The sequence below is a fragment of the Nothoprocta perdicaria genome, unplaced genomic scaffold (assembly GCF_003342845.1).
Source record: "Nothoprocta perdicaria isolate Ctin4 unplaced genomic scaffold, notPer1 scaffold_38, whole genome shotgun sequence".
Lineage (NCBI taxonomy): Eukaryota > Metazoa > Chordata > Aves > Tinamiformes > Tinamidae > Nothoprocta > Nothoprocta perdicaria.
The window spans coordinates 540002-558647 of NW_020455621.1; the positions used below are offsets into that span (position 1 = coordinate 540002).

The 18646-nt window shown below is 36.4% G+C and overlaps 1 protein-coding gene across 1 annotated transcript in view; it reads right to left on the bottom strand.

Annotated features, from left to right (window-relative positions):
* Window positions 1-18646, bottom strand: part of LYST (lysosomal trafficking regulator) — a 57074-nt gene that overhangs the window by 28293 nt on the left and 10135 nt on the right. The window contains exons 5-21 of the mRNA XM_026044703.1: window positions 17520-18552; window positions 16947-17108; window positions 16139-16295; window positions 14652-14878; window positions 12811-12877; window positions 11901-12010; window positions 10665-11088; window positions 9945-10089; window positions 9173-9346; window positions 7705-7865; window positions 6494-6684; window positions 5079-5324; window positions 4597-4770; window positions 3912-4061; window positions 3226-3363; window positions 2098-2296; window positions 744-875 (exon numbers count right to left, since the gene is read on the bottom strand). Of these exons, the coding sequence (XP_025900488.1) occupies window positions 744-875; window positions 2098-2296; window positions 3226-3363; window positions 3912-4061; window positions 4597-4770; window positions 5079-5324; window positions 6494-6684; window positions 7705-7865; window positions 9173-9346; window positions 9945-10089; window positions 10665-11088; window positions 11901-12010; window positions 12811-12877; window positions 14652-14878; window positions 16139-16295; window positions 16947-17108; window positions 17520-18552 (3890 nt within the window). The remainder of the gene's footprint in view (window positions 1-743; window positions 876-2097; window positions 2297-3225; window positions 3364-3911; window positions 4062-4596; window positions 4771-5078; window positions 5325-6493; window positions 6685-7704; window positions 7866-9172; window positions 9347-9944; window positions 10090-10664; window positions 11089-11900; window positions 12011-12810; window positions 12878-14651; window positions 14879-16138; window positions 16296-16946; window positions 17109-17519; window positions 18553-18646) is intronic.

An 18646-nucleotide genomic window follows, 5' to 3' on the forward strand; every position in this document is an offset into this window, starting at 1 on the left:
TTAGATGCTGAAATAATATATYGGAGCAGATGGAAGGAAAAAAGGAATGAAAGGAATGAAAATCTATCTASGCACTAACCACTTTTATTTTTGTTAAGCTATGACATATTTTGCATTCATAGCAGAGGAATTCAAAACTCAAGAAGTTATCTTTGGACCTCCAATGGTTTAGCACGCCATGTGAGACTCAAGGAAGTTGCTCATTGGTAGGTTTTATAACTACTTGTTCCAGTTGTTCTTTATTTTCCTATGTATTTTYTCTGATGTAGGAACACTGTAATATCCACAATATAAGCAAATAATATTATTTAAAATGGATATTTAACAATTATACTTTAAGAAAAAAGCATCAGCTTAATGCTTTGTGGATATATGGCACCTTATAGTTTATTTTAACTTGTCCCTGGTTAGACATTCTCGTACTTCTCTAGCAAGTCTGTTYAATAAATGAGAGTGTTCTCAGCTATTTGGTTTGCTTCACTGTCTAAGCCTATCACTCACAAATTCAATAAAATAAATTTGGATATAAGATTAACCACATATCTAAATCAGTGCACTGTCTTGTTCATCTCAGCTCACCAATGAAGAATAGAGGGAGCATGTTCAATTCAATCCTTATTCTGCTGATCAGGCATCAAGCTCTAGTAGGAGGTTAGTTAGAAATCTCTGAGCAAACACCTCTAAGGCAGGCTGGCCAGAAAGATTCTCTTACTTCCTCATGCTTTTTTTCCAGCATTGATTACCTTCCGGTGGCGAAGCTGTAAATCCAGTTGGAGTTGTAATGACAAATGTGGAACTGTCTATTGACTTCCCACCACTGCTAGAATTTCTCAGGTACATAAGTGATTCAACCTTCTCCTGAAAAATTTTACCATCTGGAAACAAAAGATAAGAAGGGGGAAARCCATTACTCAGCAGCTTACTTCCAAGCATTACTTAAAGATGTTCTGTCCTAGCATACTGCTAACAACAACTTGGACTTCTTGTAATATCAGAGGGTCACCCTGTTCCCAAAAGCATCAATCTAATGCAGCATATAGTACAAAAATCAGGTTCTCTTCTTATATCTACTAATATTAGAGCATAAATGCAGACAAAAACTGTACTGCCTTGAAAACAGACCAATTACTAAAACTGGAAGTATGTACCCATCTGTTAAGGGAGAAAACATTCTGAACTTGGCTCAAATTCAATGTTTACATAAAACAAGTTCAAGATTGTACAMGACACTACAATAGTAAAGCATGGACTAAACATCTACTAGTTTTTCAGTTAATAAAAGACCAAGACTTTTTTTAAAAAAAAAGACCTAGAATATCACTGTTTGCCAAAGCATTCACCTGTTACAGCTATATTAATAGATAATTAATATATATTAATATTAATATAAAGGTTGTGATGTAGCCATAACAACAGTATGTACTTTCTGTAACTTGCACACAATGGTGCCTGACATTGCACCTCAGAGTATGATTGACCATTTGCTAAAAGTGTTCCTTGGGCCCTTCATTCAAGAACCCACAATGGAAGGTCATTTGAGGCACATTTATAACAACATTGCCAAATTAATTTTAATTTATACTTCATGCCTAAACTTTTTTTTTAAAAAAAAAAAAAAAAAAAAAAAAAACTTGACTTGCAACTTTATCATGTTCAAGTAGCTGAGCATACCCAACGCACCATCCCCACTTTTTCACTAGAACCACAGCTTCCCAAATAAGGAGGATTCCACCAACACTGTCAAAGATATTCAAAACCTTGAATGTCTGACATGGATATATTATACTCTTCAGCATCTGATGCTGCAGAACCAAGGGCATCTAGTCGCTCCCAAATTTTTATTTTTCCAAGAGATACTGTATCCATGCTCACAGCTAGTGTTACACACTACACTTAACACCACAGGGTCTTTAAAGACAGAAACTTAAAATAAGTTCTAAAAGTACATTAATCCTGCACATACAATTACTATAAATATCCTCTTTGAAGGCTACTATATCAATAACCATTCTACCAATAAGGGATAATTTCTCAATTTTAGTCTAGGAGTAGAATTGTATCTTATTGTCTATTGCTACTTAAACATGAGGTATCTACCTATGTGCAGGGAAAAGTAGAAGTTGGTAGGGTTGTGACAAACATATGTATTAGTGGGAGGGTGAACTGCTAAGAGGAAATTGAAGATCAGTGTCAGCAATTCCAGGTCAGGGGGAGATCCAAGTACTTCTTCAATTATTTTCACAAATGACCTACAAACCTCCCGAGGCAGAGATGCAAGATGACCTTCTTTATGTTCCTACAAAGGAAGAGCAGTACAACTCTAAGTTACTTGCATTCACATTTTGCCATAAATTTGTCACTTCCCCCACTTCAATTATCATACTGTAAAAGAACAGACAAATAATGAAATCTGTATTATTTAACTCAAAAGTTATTGCATGCATTAAATATTATCCAAGTCTACCACTTAAAATTCAGGCGTGAAGAGAATACTACACGTGTTCTATGCAAGTTCAATTCAGAAAAGCCTGCCTTCTGCATGCTATACTACTTYGATTTAAAACATTGGAGCCTTAGAATGAGTCACTCTTGAAATATTTGTTTTTCTCATTATTTTTACATATTTATAAAAAGTTTTTATAAAAACTCAAAAAAAAAGAGAAATAGTAAACGCTATTTCAATGTTTTTAACTTGAAATTAAAACACCCTCCTCCATACACAAATTCATTTCTAAAGCTCTAAGTTTCAATTTTGGTCATCATTACTTAGCAATCTATGGCAAAMATATACTAATATAGTTGTATCATATCTTTTCTTGAAAATGACAAAAAAATTGATCATCCCTAAAACATAAAACCATTGCTTCCTGAGAAGTACAGAATTCTTATATGATCTGTTTCTGAGTAATGAAGACTTGAATGTAAAACTCGTGAGACGTGTCAGACCTGCAAAGGTTCACAACTTCTTTCTGCTCCTATTCAAAGTAGTTTTGTTTATACTTTCAACTAGAAAAAGATAGTTAAAAGCTCTCATCTCTTCTGTGAATCAGAAAATAGCACTACTCACTCTACCACCATAAGTGGATGAAAAGCAGCTGGAAATCGAGGACAAAGTACAGCCTATAGAAGTGGATTTTTCAAACGGATCTAAATTTCTTTCTCCCCACCCCTCAAACAAAAGTAGCTATTTGACAAGCATGAAATAAGATTTTGGACTGAAAGTACCTGGAGAACTTGACACGTTAACAAGAAGTGATGTACTACTTGAGCTTTCAACAGCTGTTTAATGTTAAACATCTGTTGGTGATGGTTAGCTCTAATAAGGATTTCTAGAGCTGCTAACAGAGTTTCCCAAACACCTTCCTAAAGAGAAAAAAAAAAAGATTATAGGTTCAAACTTCATCAGGTCTTCACTGAGAACCTTCTAACAAGTTAGGCAGATAATCATACAATAAGTTTCAACATCTGAGAAGATATGACAAGCGTAAATGTGTCAGGACTGAATCAGAAGTCAAAGGTCATGCTCATTAAAGGCAAAGAATTAAGAAAATTTTACTGATTGAAGTTAAAAAATCCACAATATTATTTCACTCATATTGAGTTTTATCTTATTTTTGTTTTCAATAGTTTTGTAAGTGAAGGAGCAAGCAAGTCGTCTTCCTCAGACTCAGTAAGTTGCTCTTAAAAATTAAATCTTTGCACATTTACTAGAGACATAAACTAAGGTAAGCTGCAGCATTGACAAGCGAGAGCTTGATGTTACTACCAATTATTCAATTCAATTATTTTGGACTCTTTTAGTAGCTACTGAAATCTAACTGAAGAAATTGCTCTCAGGTTTCTAATTACTTTGTTTAATTTGGCTTTTAACCATAGAAAAATAAAATCTTTCTTAGAAAGAAAGTAATTACCTTTGCTTTAGACCATATCTTCCAGTCAAGCAGCAGTTTTTCTAACAACTCAACATCCTGGATTACTGCAGTAGAATCTGTATCAAGCATGAATTGCCCATTTTCACTTATATAAAGAATTTCATCACTGCAGCATCCTTCAAGGAGAGTCTTAGAGGGGAAAAAAATAATTAAGTTTGCAAGTACAAAACAGTATAGCTGTCCCCTCACATTTACGARCAAATTCTTTAAAGGGATATCCGCCTTTTTGATAAGGAAAGCACAGTCTACATGGCCAACTTGGAAATGAGTTTAGTAATAACTAAGCACTTTAAAAGCTTCATAAAGCAAGTACACAGAATTTAAAAAAWCCAGGTGTTGTGCCAAGATGAGCCCTCAACTAACAAACACCTGAAAACCTTAAACCATACCACAAACTTAGAAGACTCAGATTTCATTGTATTACAAAAAGAGGGAACCCTAGCAATTCTATCCACCAGAAGACCAGTCTGCATCTCAGTACCTCAATTTTCTTCAAAATACTCCTTATAGGTACTTCAATGAAAGAAGTACCAAGCGATATTTCCCATTACAAGTAAACATTCTGGGGGAGCTTTGTCAAGGCACTTTCAATAAACCGTAGTTATACAAACAGTAAGACATTTTCGGCGAATAGCAGTTATACCAACAGTTTAAAGAGCTTCACCTTCAGCATGCAAAATCCAACAACACACTTTGGTTTGACCAACACTCGATGAACCATAGAATAGCCATTACAGTTCTCCATCTCCTGTATTCTCTGCTGATTGTATTTTGTTAAGGATAGTATAAGTTGAAGTGCTAGAGCTTGAGTGTCTTCACAGCTGCTAATCTCAACAACCTGAAAAATAAGTTTAATAGATGACTTGAAATGAGACAAAAATCCTTGCATTTCTAACTCATATTACAGATTACATAAAGTTTTTAAAGACTTCTAGGTTACGTACACAATCTGCATTTTTGTATTGCATACATACACATTCAGATACTAYCTAAAATGACAGAATTCCTACTGTGGTAAATCATGATCTGCTAGGACTAATACGGGTACTTACAGGAGCAGGATGGCTATAACAACTGTTTGGCTACTCAAGACTAAAGGAAATTCTTATTGGGCAGACCACAACTCCCCACGCTAAGCCTCCTTACCCTAGCAAAGAGGAAGACAAATGCACCAGTTCCTCCAATTTCATGTAGTATTCCCTGAAGGGTCTTATATTCTACTGGCTGAAGTAATTTCAGGTGATGAGAATCCAACACACCACTCTGAACTTCTTTTGAACTGAAAGGTCGCTGAGAAGGCACAGTTTTCACTTGACTTTTCAGTCGAATAACAGGTTCATATATGGTATATTGACCAGGGCAGCATGTGGTATAAACAACAGCAAGGCTTTCCTGAAACAAGAGAAGTTCATAAGTCAGATGTCAAGAAAGTTGAACTGACTATTTAATATGAGAAGGAAAAAAAACCTCACTTAAGAGCAAGTAATAGTAAATTTGTCAGTTCATTTCTACAGCAAGTAGCAGTCAATTTGTCAGTTCATTTCTACTTTATCCTCGTTCTGCTCAAAGCTTTGTACAGGTATGCATTCATCATTATGTTAGAACAAAGATGCATAAAGAAACTAAAATACTCACAAATTTTAGCACTATGTCTTGGTAGCTACATGAAAAAGTTAAGAAAATACTAAAAAAGAAAAAGAAACTCCCTCTCATCATCTGAAGCATCAGCAATTTTTCATATAAAAACAAAGTTGCTGACAAAGGTAAAATAAAAAGACTACACAGAAGTATTGCGATAAAGTTTACATTCCTTTATGAGAGTGGGCAGATTCCTTTAGTGTCCAAATTAGAAAATAGCTGCTATTTTTCAAAATGTTTAACTGTGAATTTGTTCTTCCATTAGCCACACTGCCAGAGCATTTCAGTTGATGATTACATATAGAGAACTAGAGATTTCTTCGTTGATGAAGAGACATGGATCAAAAGCAAAACTCCTGCCAAAAGCAACTGACTCATTCTTATAGAAGGTGTGAAGTGATCATATCTRGAATGCATTTATCTACAGGAGATAACAGTTAAGTCGATTATTTTCTATGCAAGAGATCAATTTACTTCTGAGCAGTTCTACTTTGTTTACCTAGAGTTTTATGCAACAAAGTAAGCATAACAGTTGCATGATGCTAATTTAATCTACTCATCCCCTTAACTCAAAGCTCAATGTCCRTAAGGATTATATCCACATAGAACAAGTTTTTGCTTACAGCTACAGCACTGCTAAAGAACAAGATCAGAAACATTCCTCTAATAGAGAGGGTTTGTATAACAGAAACTTTCAGACAATACCCCAAATATAATACATCTTATTGATAAGGTCATTTTCTTTTTTGCAGCTCCCCTTGAAACAAACAGGAAGAACAAGCAGTGACTTTACRAATTGAATTTGCTCCTGCTCCTTGGAGAGTCAAGCACTTTGGCAGACGGTGGAAAGGCAACAAGAAATGTGCTCTCATTTCCTTAATGAGTTCTAAGAAAGGAATAACCATTCTGAAGACAAAACTTACAACTAAAGGTCCAACATCCACTTCCTTTTTTGTCATTAAAAGCTCCTTAATTTGTTCACATTGTAGAATATCTTTACTTATGTACTTAGAGCAATCAGTTAATGCTTTTCCATATTTACAAGGCATGACAGAGGTGAAGTCTGGTCCGCAAGCATAYAAATAGAATGCTTCCTCAGGTCCAATCTTTGCACCTAAAAAATCCAGAAGAATATTTAAGTCCTCAAAATTTCTCAAAAGAAAAGCATTGGTTAGTCGAGACTTTACAAAGAAGAAACTAGCAACAGTCTAGTCTTTAGCTAACAGTCTTCAACTAAGAGACTTTACATAGAAGAAACTAGCAAGTTTGTGTAGGACTTGATCATCAGAAACAACTAGAACAGGTTAATGCTCATTAACTACTGTAGATCCATGATTTCTGACACATGCTGCAGGACAGATCAATTCAGGGAGAGGGAAGCAGGGAGATGCTGAAGCAGCTGAAAGAAAATTGAGAGTCAGGAAGATAATCTGGACAAACTGAAAGACAGCATATATATTACAATGTATTTTTTTTTTCTGTAAATGAAAAGAATCTATCCAAGCATCCCCAAAATTTTCCAAGGGCAGCAAAATTACAGACAAGAATACGCTCAAACATTGTGGACTCAGCATAACTCAGAAGGAAACTCAGGGAAATGGTAAATTCAATTTACTAAGGGAGGGAAAATACAAATTAAAAAGAAACAAACCAAGACAAACCACAATTATGTAGGAAACAGAGACCAAAGTGGACCTTGCTCCCCTTCCAGGTAGGAAAGCAAGCATTTCTGAGGTCATCTGGTTTTGAGATCATTTCTTCAAAAGAAGCATCTCCTAGTTGGAGAAGAGTCCCAATTGGTTCAACTGCTTTGCTGTTCAATAATTGTCAAAACGCCTAAATATTAGTTTGCAGACTTATGCTGAGCAGCCATATGCTTCCAGAAAGACTCAGATCTGCGACGTGGGGGGTGCAGGAGTTAATCCAGGGCTCTCTGGAGGAATCTCTTAACACAGACACAGGCGGTCAGTGCACAGCCAGCAGATGGAGCTCACCTTTCCCACAAACAGCTCCTCCACAGCATGCACTCCTAATCACACGTTTATGCCAAGTTATAAAACCATAAACTTTAATGGAGAGGAGGAACTCGAGGATTATGCAAGTTAAAAAAAAATAAGTAAAATATCAGAAGTACCGTTAAAGAGAAGCAGATTTCCAAGATGCCATCTACCCGACAACCGAAGCAAGTCTTCCTGAGAGGATGTACAATGGCCAATCATACAAAAAGTTTTATTACTGTCAGATGATAAGCTTGTTTTCCGTGGTAGTGTATAATCCAAATTAATTTCACATTTCCTAAAAACAGATATAAAATATAAACATTGAGAGCTGATCGAATTACTACCTTAGACTTGCACACATTTTAGTATTTTGTTACCAGAATTCAATCACCAAAGCTATTAACAACATGCAGACATCTTAGGACTCAGTTACATTAATGTAGCTTGTGTGTGTGTAAATATAAATACTACCTAAAATGGGTCAAAGATGGATTGAGTCCTAACTGGGTTTGTCATGCAGTCAGTTTTCCCTACCTGACTTCAGTGAAGAAAAAAAATATGTATCTATATAGACATAGATAAAGCAGGCAGGTCTGAGTGATTTTATACAATTTAATATATCATAGTTTGTCCAAAAGATTGCTCCAAAAGAGGCCTTTGATGATGGTCTAATTCAGAGACCACAGCACAGAATATTGGCTGAGAAATATTATGTCCAGAATTTCCTTGCACAGGGGAACCTTGTCAGAGCTTACTTAACCCCTCAGTGGAATATAGCCATAGGCAATAAGCACAAAGCTCTCAGGAATCACCCTGTAACCCTAGTGTGAGCTCACACGGACAAGTGAACAGCAATTGAACTGTAAAGTTCATTTGAAGTTTCCTGGAAGAGTCCATCACTGCCTGCATTAGCAAACAGGGCACCATACACAGAGTGGCCTCATTAAATGCACATGTGCAGAGCAGTATATTCACTTTTCCCAGTATATCCATATTTGGACTTTTTCGCACATCTGTGTGCACAGACTCAATTATCGAGATTCATGTTTCTTAAATTTTATCTACATATTTTCCAAAAAGTTCAAAATATKTAATATACTTTATAACTTGATTCTCAGGTTATTTACACAATTTGAATCCAGAAAACCAAAGCGCTTCTTTTCAGATACAGCTTTACTATTGTACTTGCTAATCAGATTCTAAAAAACAAGGAAACAAAATTGACTGTAAAAAAAGAAAAAGAGGAAAGAATTGAGCAGTATCTGAATTCAGCGCCTGAATACTATACCTCTTGAATTTTACTACCAAAAAGATCATGCCCTCTGCTAGCTTCAAGGTACAGCTTTCAGGGGATTCCATTCTCAAAATCATGTAGTTTTTACCTCTCTTACTTATTCCTGATCACAAACCTTCAGTTCAAACACAGCCTAACACAGATCTGCTTTTACTGAAAGAAATGACAAGTCTGGACACATCTTGAGAGTAATTCCTTTCCTATCCCCAAACACTACGTTAGCCTGCACTGAAGTAGCATAGAGGTTTTCCTACTGAGTTTACATCCTCTTAAAAAGAGGACAAAGATCTAGGTGATGTATACTCTACCTCTGACCAGAAATCCAAAGCAATAGCCTTCCACGAATATTTTTCTTGCCCTCTGGCTGCTGCTGATATGTTATTGCCAAGTGTTGCCACTTGCCCGTAAGGAAAACATTCTCTGGAGATTCAGCCTGCGCCAGCAGACCAGCTTTCATCTCATCGTTTGGATCCATGCACATACTAAGCAAATAACAAGGGAGGAAGAACAAATGTTTGCTTTCCAAAATGAATTTTAAAAACCCAAATCTGCACTTTTTGGCCTCATAGTAGTTTAAGTTATACTGTTCGACTCTTTCTTCAGTAACAACTCTGTATTTAGAGGCTAAACATAAATCAGGGAAATCCTCAGATTACAGCTTCAACTTAATCAACCTGTGTGAATCTACTTACATTTTAAAAGCGGATAATGTAATCTCCATTTTAGAGAAAAGTTCAGTTTATTAAGAAAGCAGATAACCTGTGAAATAGTGTTCTAAGAATGCAGCTTCAGATCCTTTTTGAGATTCGTTGTGAAAATTGAATTTATAAACACCTTTTACATTTACATTCATTGGACCACCTCYATTCACATTTTAATGGTTAACTTGCACTACTTTCGACTCATCTTGCAACTTATTTCGGGTGTTTTATATATACAAGCATACACACACACACACACAAATACATAAATGAGACATTCAAGACTAGAGGCTGACCTAAGCAAACAGCATTACTGCAGATTTGTGAACAATAAACTTGACTAATACACAGTTGACTAATACACAGTAATACCCAGTACCGAAATATGAAAGCTCTAGTGTTTAAATCTGCCCAGACTTGTATCATCAGTGCTTTGGAACCCAATGAAGTGATATGAATACAACCATCTTCAACAAGTTTATCTCCCAAGCTTAGGTACTCCATTCCAACAGACTTTGTTTCATCTGGAAAGAGAGAAGTGTTTATATACAATTACTATACAGTAAAACTAATGTATCCTACCAGCTACTAAGTAGGAATAAGAAATAGGTCAGGTAGAATTATTTTGAAAAGGGAGCTTACTAGGATGTCCATGTTTGGTTTTGGTTGCTTCTTTGTTTCTCTTTGTTCCTTTCTTGTGTGTTTTTTTGATTTGTTTTTACAGCTCTAGCTCTGTTTGATATGCTAAAATGGAGGAGTGTACCCTCAACATTAACACTCTATTTTGCATATTTTTATTTGTAATCAGGTGATGCTACTAAACTTTAAACTAAYACAGAAATTATTAAAGCCACTTTGACATGCCATATAATGTTAACAGTTTTGTTGAAAGTCTTAATTCTTTAGATTGTTTTTTTCAAATCACACCTGTTAAACATGAGCTTGCACCTAACATTTTCTTAAAGAAAATCCTAAAGACTCAAGCACTCCTGTTTGGAATATAGAAAAATAGATTGCACCTTTTACATAAGGCAAATCAACTAGTAATGAGAACTCCCAATGATAATCAAATAGAAACAAGTAGTACTAAAGTCTTCACCTGTGCTGTCAAAGCTGTTCTCTCTTGCAGTTAACAGCTTGCCTCTTTTCTTGATCTTCTTCCCCTTTTCTGTCAAGCTTTCTGCTTCGTGACGACACTCCAGATGAAACCACAGAGAGACACTGAAGCCCTCAGACATGTGTGGCCAACAGTTTTGTCCAACTAAAGGCAGGTGAATGGGGGCTACGTACCAAGATGAAAGCAGCTGGTGAGTCAAGTTCTCACCATCTGCCTCTTTCTTACTCTGTGAAAGCTTTGCTCTTTTTAGTAGTCCAGCAGTCTTGTTGTTGGGAGTACTAGCAGATTTTTGGGATGAACTGCTACTTGAATGTGTACCATGTAGCAAAGGAAAGGCAAGGTACTGTAATGGGGTCATATAGATATTAGTTTCTACAATCTTCAATATGCCCTTAAGCAGTATCTCCTAGAAGAAAAAAATACACAAAAAACACAAACTGTTCACACCATATAGCCAAGTCTCATCACTTCACTGAATAGGATCTTCCTCCTTATTTGAAATTGTATTTGTTCCCCTAAAATAGAATGGCTTCCATATCCTAACTGATGCATATTTACAATRTTAAATATCAACTGCAAAGGATTAAGGCTCAACAGGTTTGAGGATAAAGTCACTGCAGATCAGTCTTCAAATTACCATGCTCAGAATTTGGCTAAACCACAGCAAGTGGACACTGAGCAGTCTTATCTCACATTTATTATATGTCAACAGATGAACTTGTACTTCTAAAGCCCACACCTTTCACCTCACAACTGAACAAGTTAAAGCAGTCCACACTGCAGTCATTTTGCTGTTGCATCACCAGCCACAAAGCCACCTGAATCCCTAAGCCAAAGCATCTAAAGTTAAGTAATTATGGCAACCTGCTTTTGTTGCCTTCAGTTTGKTCAGATATTTGAGGTATCTTCTATATTTTTCCCCCTACATGTAGTCCTAGGAATTTCATCAGTAAAGAATTCACAAGCAGCAGGTTCCAGCATTATTCAAATTGACTTAAGACAACTTGGAATGTACTTTCTGCTGAAAAAAATAGCACTCATTCCTGCCATTGAAATGCTTTATAACACTATGGGAATGATAACACTATGGGAATGGCTTTGAGAGCTTTACAGTATTCAKTGTTACCATAATGGCAGTCTCCTCATGATTCCTCTAGAGTTTTCTTGTGCACAAGAAAAAGTTACTAGAGTTCTTGTCTTTCACAACTGCATACATACCGTACAGGGTGTCTTTTCCAAAAATATCCTTAGGAGGAGAGTTAACTCTTCCGAACACGTCTGTGAGCTCATCAAAGAGACTAACAGGTCTACCAAYACCATCTGACATGCTGGAAAGAGGGATAAAAAAGTCCTTTAATACAATTTTCGGGGAAAAAAAGATTAATTTGGAATTMAGAATGCTGTCATGATTACATGCTGAATAATAGAGATACCAGATTTTGAGAGTTTGACCATATTTCCTGAGAGTATTATTATTCAAAATTTCACAGAATGAATATAGAAAATTACAGACTCCCAGGTTTACAAAGGGGAGTCTGAAAGTCTGGGAATCCAGTTTTTAGGTGCTGGGTTCCCAGAGGTTCTCCCCACAAAGCCAAGGATCAAAGCTCTGGGAGGGGTTTACAACTCCTGCAGTAGAGCAAACTCATTATACAAGCTACCTTGTGGCAAGCATATAATTTGGCTCCACATTGCTGGATCAGCTAGCTATTTTCTAAATTGAAATAAAAACAATTCAMGACATCAGTAAGTCTTGTGTTATGCAGAGATGTGAAATAAAAACTGATGATGTGCCAAGTCAGATTTAATCAGTAAGATGAAAATTACTTGGGAAAACAGCAGTTAATACTGTTGTCTTAGGTTTACAATTTCAGCCAGTGTGATCTGCTGGCATGTATTTAAATAATGTAGATTCCTACCAGCTCAGCAACTAATCCTATATTTACAAAGAGGTTAGACACTTGTCACAAGTTAAATAAACACACAGCTGCAAAGATTCATATGTGTCAATGAGTTTGCTTGACATAATGCATTAGCTAAAAAAGGCTGAAAATTGAGGGTGTGTGTATATACTTGTCTATATATAAACATTATAAATATCATTAAGTTACTTGGACCTTGAACTCACCATGAAAACTAGACTCCGTCTGGGTCAATATGTTTAGAAATCCTCCCAAAAGATTTTTAACAGCTCCCTTAAAAAAAGAAGTTGATATCTGAACAACATAAACCAATTTAAGCAACTTGAACACAGATCAACTCTAGACAAAAATGGTTTCAAGAGAAATTAAAGTAAAAAAAAAAATCAAAGTACTTTAAATTATGGAAATACTTTAATATTTGCTAGAAAACATGCTTTCATGATCTGCACAGTTCAATCACATCATATCAAATGGAGGGACTTTGAAATTCAGCTGATTCAAAAAGAATCCTCTGGGCTACAACCAACTCAGTGACTCTTGAGAACTCTTCCCCTTGGTCCCTTCTCTAAAATAGACTGAAGTAGAGGAACATCCTTCACAAAGGGCAATCTCTGGTAAGGATCATTAGCATTCAAAATTAGCATCTCACTCTTCCCAAAATATATTGAGAAAAAATTGATAGCATTAACATTTGAAAGGAGCATTTTCATATCCCCTGATCAAAATTGTCTAAAAACATCTAGTTGTCTTGCAGTTTGAGAACTACTTGAAGCTTACTTCCTTCTAGGAAACTGAAATTATCAAAATACACTCTCAAAGAAGTCTGTTTCAAATGTATGAAATTTCAGGAAAAGGTATCTTTATTGATAAATCATAAGCATGTTTGTGCATACTTAAAAAGTATTAACTTGATTAAATGAATTTAATTATAAAATCATTTCATATATTGACGTTTAGAATATGAAATGTGATGCTACACACAGAAAAAAATGGAGTGTTGAAATACAAGTGTTTTCCACCCACTTTAACYTCACATTTTGATTTAGGCCGTAAAGCTTAGATTTGAAAGTTCAGTTTAAGAGTATTTAGTCATATTTTCTGCTGTAGGAAAGTCACACTTTATTTGGTTAGTAAAAGACAAAAACTACAAGCTAACCTTCAGAAAGAGAAACCATGAGGACATTAACCTGTRCACTGGAAGTTTAGCAGATAGTGTGGGTACATGTGAAAAACATTCTGATAATTATTTCTGAAATATTTAAAATTTCAAGGCCTTCAGAAATTACCTGTTTACAAAATATTAAGTCCTTATGTATTACTTTTCCACTTCAATGAGTCATGTACTACCAGAGCCATAATTCCTACAGAACATATACTGCTAATAAAAATGTTAGAGAGAACTGGTAGACAATGRAAGAAAAGAGTAAAAAGGCATAGCTGCTTTTAAAGACAGGACAGAACACTTCCTACCTATTTCAGGGCTTCGTAACAACGGTGTGYGGTAAATCAGAGCAAGACTAAATACTCATCTGCAAAACCCACATGCCCTTTAATACCTAGCATTTGAGTAGCAGTCACCACTTAACCTTCATTAAGCATTAAAAACAAAGACACTGCAGRGAAATCATCTTTCCTTATAATGCTACATATGTATAACCCATATCACAGCTTAAGAGAAGAATACTTAATATATCAAGACTGTTTTGTTTAATAGTTTACCAGTTATTAAAACTGCATCAATTGTTTTAGCAATTGAACAGCCCTAATGAAAGGAGCCAAGTGTGAAATTCAGAAGCTTTGTTTGTAGGTCAAGTATCTTGCAACAGTAGCTAACTATCCCTTCTGCTAACTTCAAAATTCAGTATAGCACCTACCTGTGCTACAGTTATTTACATTGTTTCAGGTGATATCAAATGCCCTAATAGCACATTCGAATATTTCTGAGTTGACTCAGTTAGGTATAATGTTCTTATAAAACCGACCAAAATAAGGTATGTAGCATTACATTTCTGGTTCTGTTTATTTTTATTTTTTATTTTTTTTTTACCTGTTCTATAAGTAAAGTGGCATTTCTCTCCTTCTGACTGATGATTTTCAGGTAGCTTTGGAATACATGAGCAAGCACCTCCAAACTTGCATTACCAGCTGAAAGCAAGTTTAATTCCAGCATGCAGATTTCAGGATATATTAATTCTCCTTGACTGATGTTTTCAGTTATATCACTAAAGTAACCCGGAGGGCCAGTGCACCCTGGTTCTGCCTTTGCAACTGCTCCTGAAAGAGAAAACAGTCTTAGAGAAACTTATCTAGGCGAACACAGTTTGTGCGAATCAAACAAGAAATCCAAGGGCATACTTTCTACAGCCATCTCAAAGGTACAAAACAAGAGTCACTAAATTATAACTACTTTCCAGAAATTAGCTGAACTTTCTGTTCCGCAGTGTTTTTTTCACATTTCCTTGTGAATCAGATAATGCAAAAATGCAGTTTCTTCCACTATATTATCTTAACTACATCCCTTTACTTCTTGGGAACTAGACATACTTAAGTGATAAGCAATTTGTAAAAATATTACTAAAAATCACTGTAAGAGAACCTGAACTTCTATACAGAAGACTGAGCTCGTCAAGGAAGCTGACTGAGCTTGTCTAGTGTGTGGGTGGGTATTACTGATTTACTGAATTACTGATTTAAGAAGATGGGGAAGAAGTTTAATTGCTTAATTCAAAATATCAACACATAACAGACCATCTTCAGAAAAAATAAAAGCTATAGGACATAATATTTAGGCATTCCTCCTTGTTATATCTGGATAAACCTTTAAAATATGTCATTAATCTTAAGTACTTCCAGCAAACTGTTTTCACTCCACAAGTTCCCAAAAGAACTCAAGTTCTTTATACATCTACATACATTCTATATACATTCCTATGTGTTGTTACTGATAAAGCGTAGCTATATGAGCACATCCCAACAAAAAACTTAGTTCTATTCAAGTACATTATTGCTCATGCTGACCTCATATTACATAAGAGCATAAGCATCCAGATGCTCAGCACAAAGGAAAAATGAAATTTCGTCTTCAAAATTAAGCATACTGAAACAAATACAGTATAATAAGGAATGTGCACACTAGTGGCTGAATGAAAATGCTATAACTAGATTGCTTAAATTTAACTTGATTCCTGCAGGGTTATAAAAAAGTTTGAACTTAGATTTGTAAGAAAAGCAGTGATAACCATCTCTGGAGAAAACTGCCTGCACCACAATCAAGAATATATTTCAGCAACACATTATTTCAYGATTAATGTCACAGAAGTCACAAAAAAATGAAAAAAGGACAAAACAGTTCCTATAACATACAAAATGAACAGCTGTCATCTGTCCATGTATAACTGGATCCTACTAGGAGTAGGAAAATTAGGCAGCTCTAAAAGGCCTCTGATTCCYACCCTATTTTTGCATATCTCAAAAGACAAGCACGTCAGTTATGCCATACAGATCGCTCTGCCTATTTAACAAGTTTTCATTTACCATCACCCTTGGCTTCGCTGTCATCAGGGTTACTTTCACTATCTGCTTCATATCCTTCCTCTTCGGCAGGGAGTTTAAGACTACAGCACTGTGACTCCTCAGCTTCTTCTGAAAYGTCTTCAGGTTGTGGAACAGGCTCCTTTTCAGTGTGATGGGGCTGTATAACATGTGTCGACAAGTTTACCTTCTTCRTTAAAAAACATGGAGTTTAAAACTTCCAGACACCCATGTCCTCCGCCCTCTCCCTTGGAAAAACAAGCTCAGAATCAGACCATATACTTCCAAGCAAGCACAAGGTAATTTTTCAAGGGTACCTTACGGATACTCCACTCTTAAACAGAAAAAGGAGCTCTACAAAGATGAAATTTTCCATCTACCAGACTTAAGTTTAGCAGAACACCAGCCAACTCATTAAGAAGAGTTATGTTTCTGGAAATCACTATCATCAAAAGGAAAGCACCTTGACACCGCTGTAAAGGTGAAAAATTGCTGAAGCCATCAGTCAGTCAACTCTCCTACTCTGAAACTCTCAGTTCAAAAGTTGTGGTTTCTCTGGTGTGAAAGGGAGAACAAATCTTCATGTTTCAGGTGTATCCATAAATACAAGTACAGCCTGCCACCCTGCTTTGGCAAGGGGAGGCCATGCATGGTGTTTCCCTGAACAGCAAATGTGAGGACCTTATTCAACTTGCGTGCTTTTCATTAGCACTACAGAATCAGTCTTAAGCACATGCTCTTAACTAAAGAGCACAAACCTAAAAGAGAGACTTGGCAACCTCCTATATTTAAACTACTGTCAGCTCCATACCTTTTCAAGTTTTTCTTCAGAGTGATCCAGATCAGCAGAAAATGTGCCCAACGCAACACGCAGCAGTGAATCCAACAGAGGCTTTGCCAAGTCGCTTTCTATCACTTTTGAAAGAGCAAGCTGGTCTCTTACTTCAAGTAAGATATCATCCACACAAATGTTCTGTGTTTTAAAAAGAACAGAAGTGCTTTGATTCAGTTATTCCATTTGGGATAACTGAAAAAGTCTCATACTTTGATTTAAGAACTTTCTACCTGCAACACTATTTATTCAGATACTTCCTGATTAGAAGTATCAGATTTTGTCCAATTTGTCTTATTGTATTGTCTTGCACAATAACGAAGATCTGTCAGGTTTGTCATGACAAGAATTTGGCAGGTTAAGCAGTTTGCACTGACCACCCCTTACTAAGCAAATGATTTAACTGTATCATTCAGGTACCACGCAGAAAACAGGGTATCATAAGAGCATAACCTACCCTTTCATCATTGAAAGAACTTCCAGTTAAGTCACCATTAAAAAACTGTTGTAGATAAATACAAATAAAATAGACAAAGGGAAATTACAGAGTACCTGGTGAAACGTCTCTCCTTCTGCCTTCTGCAAACTGCTCACACTGTGCAGACAGATTGTCAGCAGAGCTTCAAGGAGTCTGATTCCCTGAAGGGCCCATTCAACCTCTTCTCTTACAGAAGGCTTCATCTCTTCAAGATTAGCAACGGGAGTAACTGAAGTGTCTTCCCTACTCAAAGAGCTGTCACAGGAAACACATTCAGACACCAGCTGTTCCGCATCAGCAGGATTTTTATCAAAACTGTCATATTCTGATTGTGCCAACTCCCTATTTTCAGTCAACTGAGTAGAGTCATCCTCGACGAGAGGCTCAGCACGAGGGCTCCCATGCAAACTTCTGCTGCGTTCATTCAATACTCTCTCCTTTTTTTCTTGCTCCTTTTCCTTGCTCTTTGCAAGCTTCTGAATAATGAGGATTAGTAATCTGTGGCATGCCTCAAACCCTCCAAGTCTGTGAAACTGTCTCTGGAAAACTGAACTACACAAATAGATCCAACGACACATGGACCAAATATCCGCAGCCCTGTGAATGCATTCTAGGGAAGGCAAAGCAAGGCTTTCCAGGGACAGATAGGGCAACTTGTGGCCTAGCGGCTCACTAGCTGTACTRTCATATCCTGAAGTGTCTTCAGAGTCATTAGCTGAATCCCGGTCACAATCTGCTTCTTTACTGACACATAGGAAAGCAACACAGAGGAACAGGTTTATTGTGTTGACGTGAGTGTCTTGGCTCACAAACTTTTTCTTTTTTGGGTAGGCCTCTTTGAGGCCAGCATAAAACTTGCTGAGGCTTTGAGGAACTTCTGAAACGGTGTGTTGGCTACAAAGAGAAGCAGGTAAGTCAGAGGCAGCCTCCTTCTGGTCACYGGTCAAGCCTTCTGGTTCTGCCACTGCTTGGTCTTTCTGCTGGTCTCCAAGGCAGAGTATCAAAGTCTCTAACACCTTCAAAGAATGGCTCCTTACAGCATCCAAGTAATTTAATTCAAGCATTTGGTTTACTCCATTGCAGCTCAAAAATGAGTCTCTAATTACCCTGCAAGAGAAAGCAAGAGTTACTTCATAATCATAAAGCCATGTATTTTAGAGGAGTCATCTTAACCAAAAAGTAATGCTCTATATACAACTAG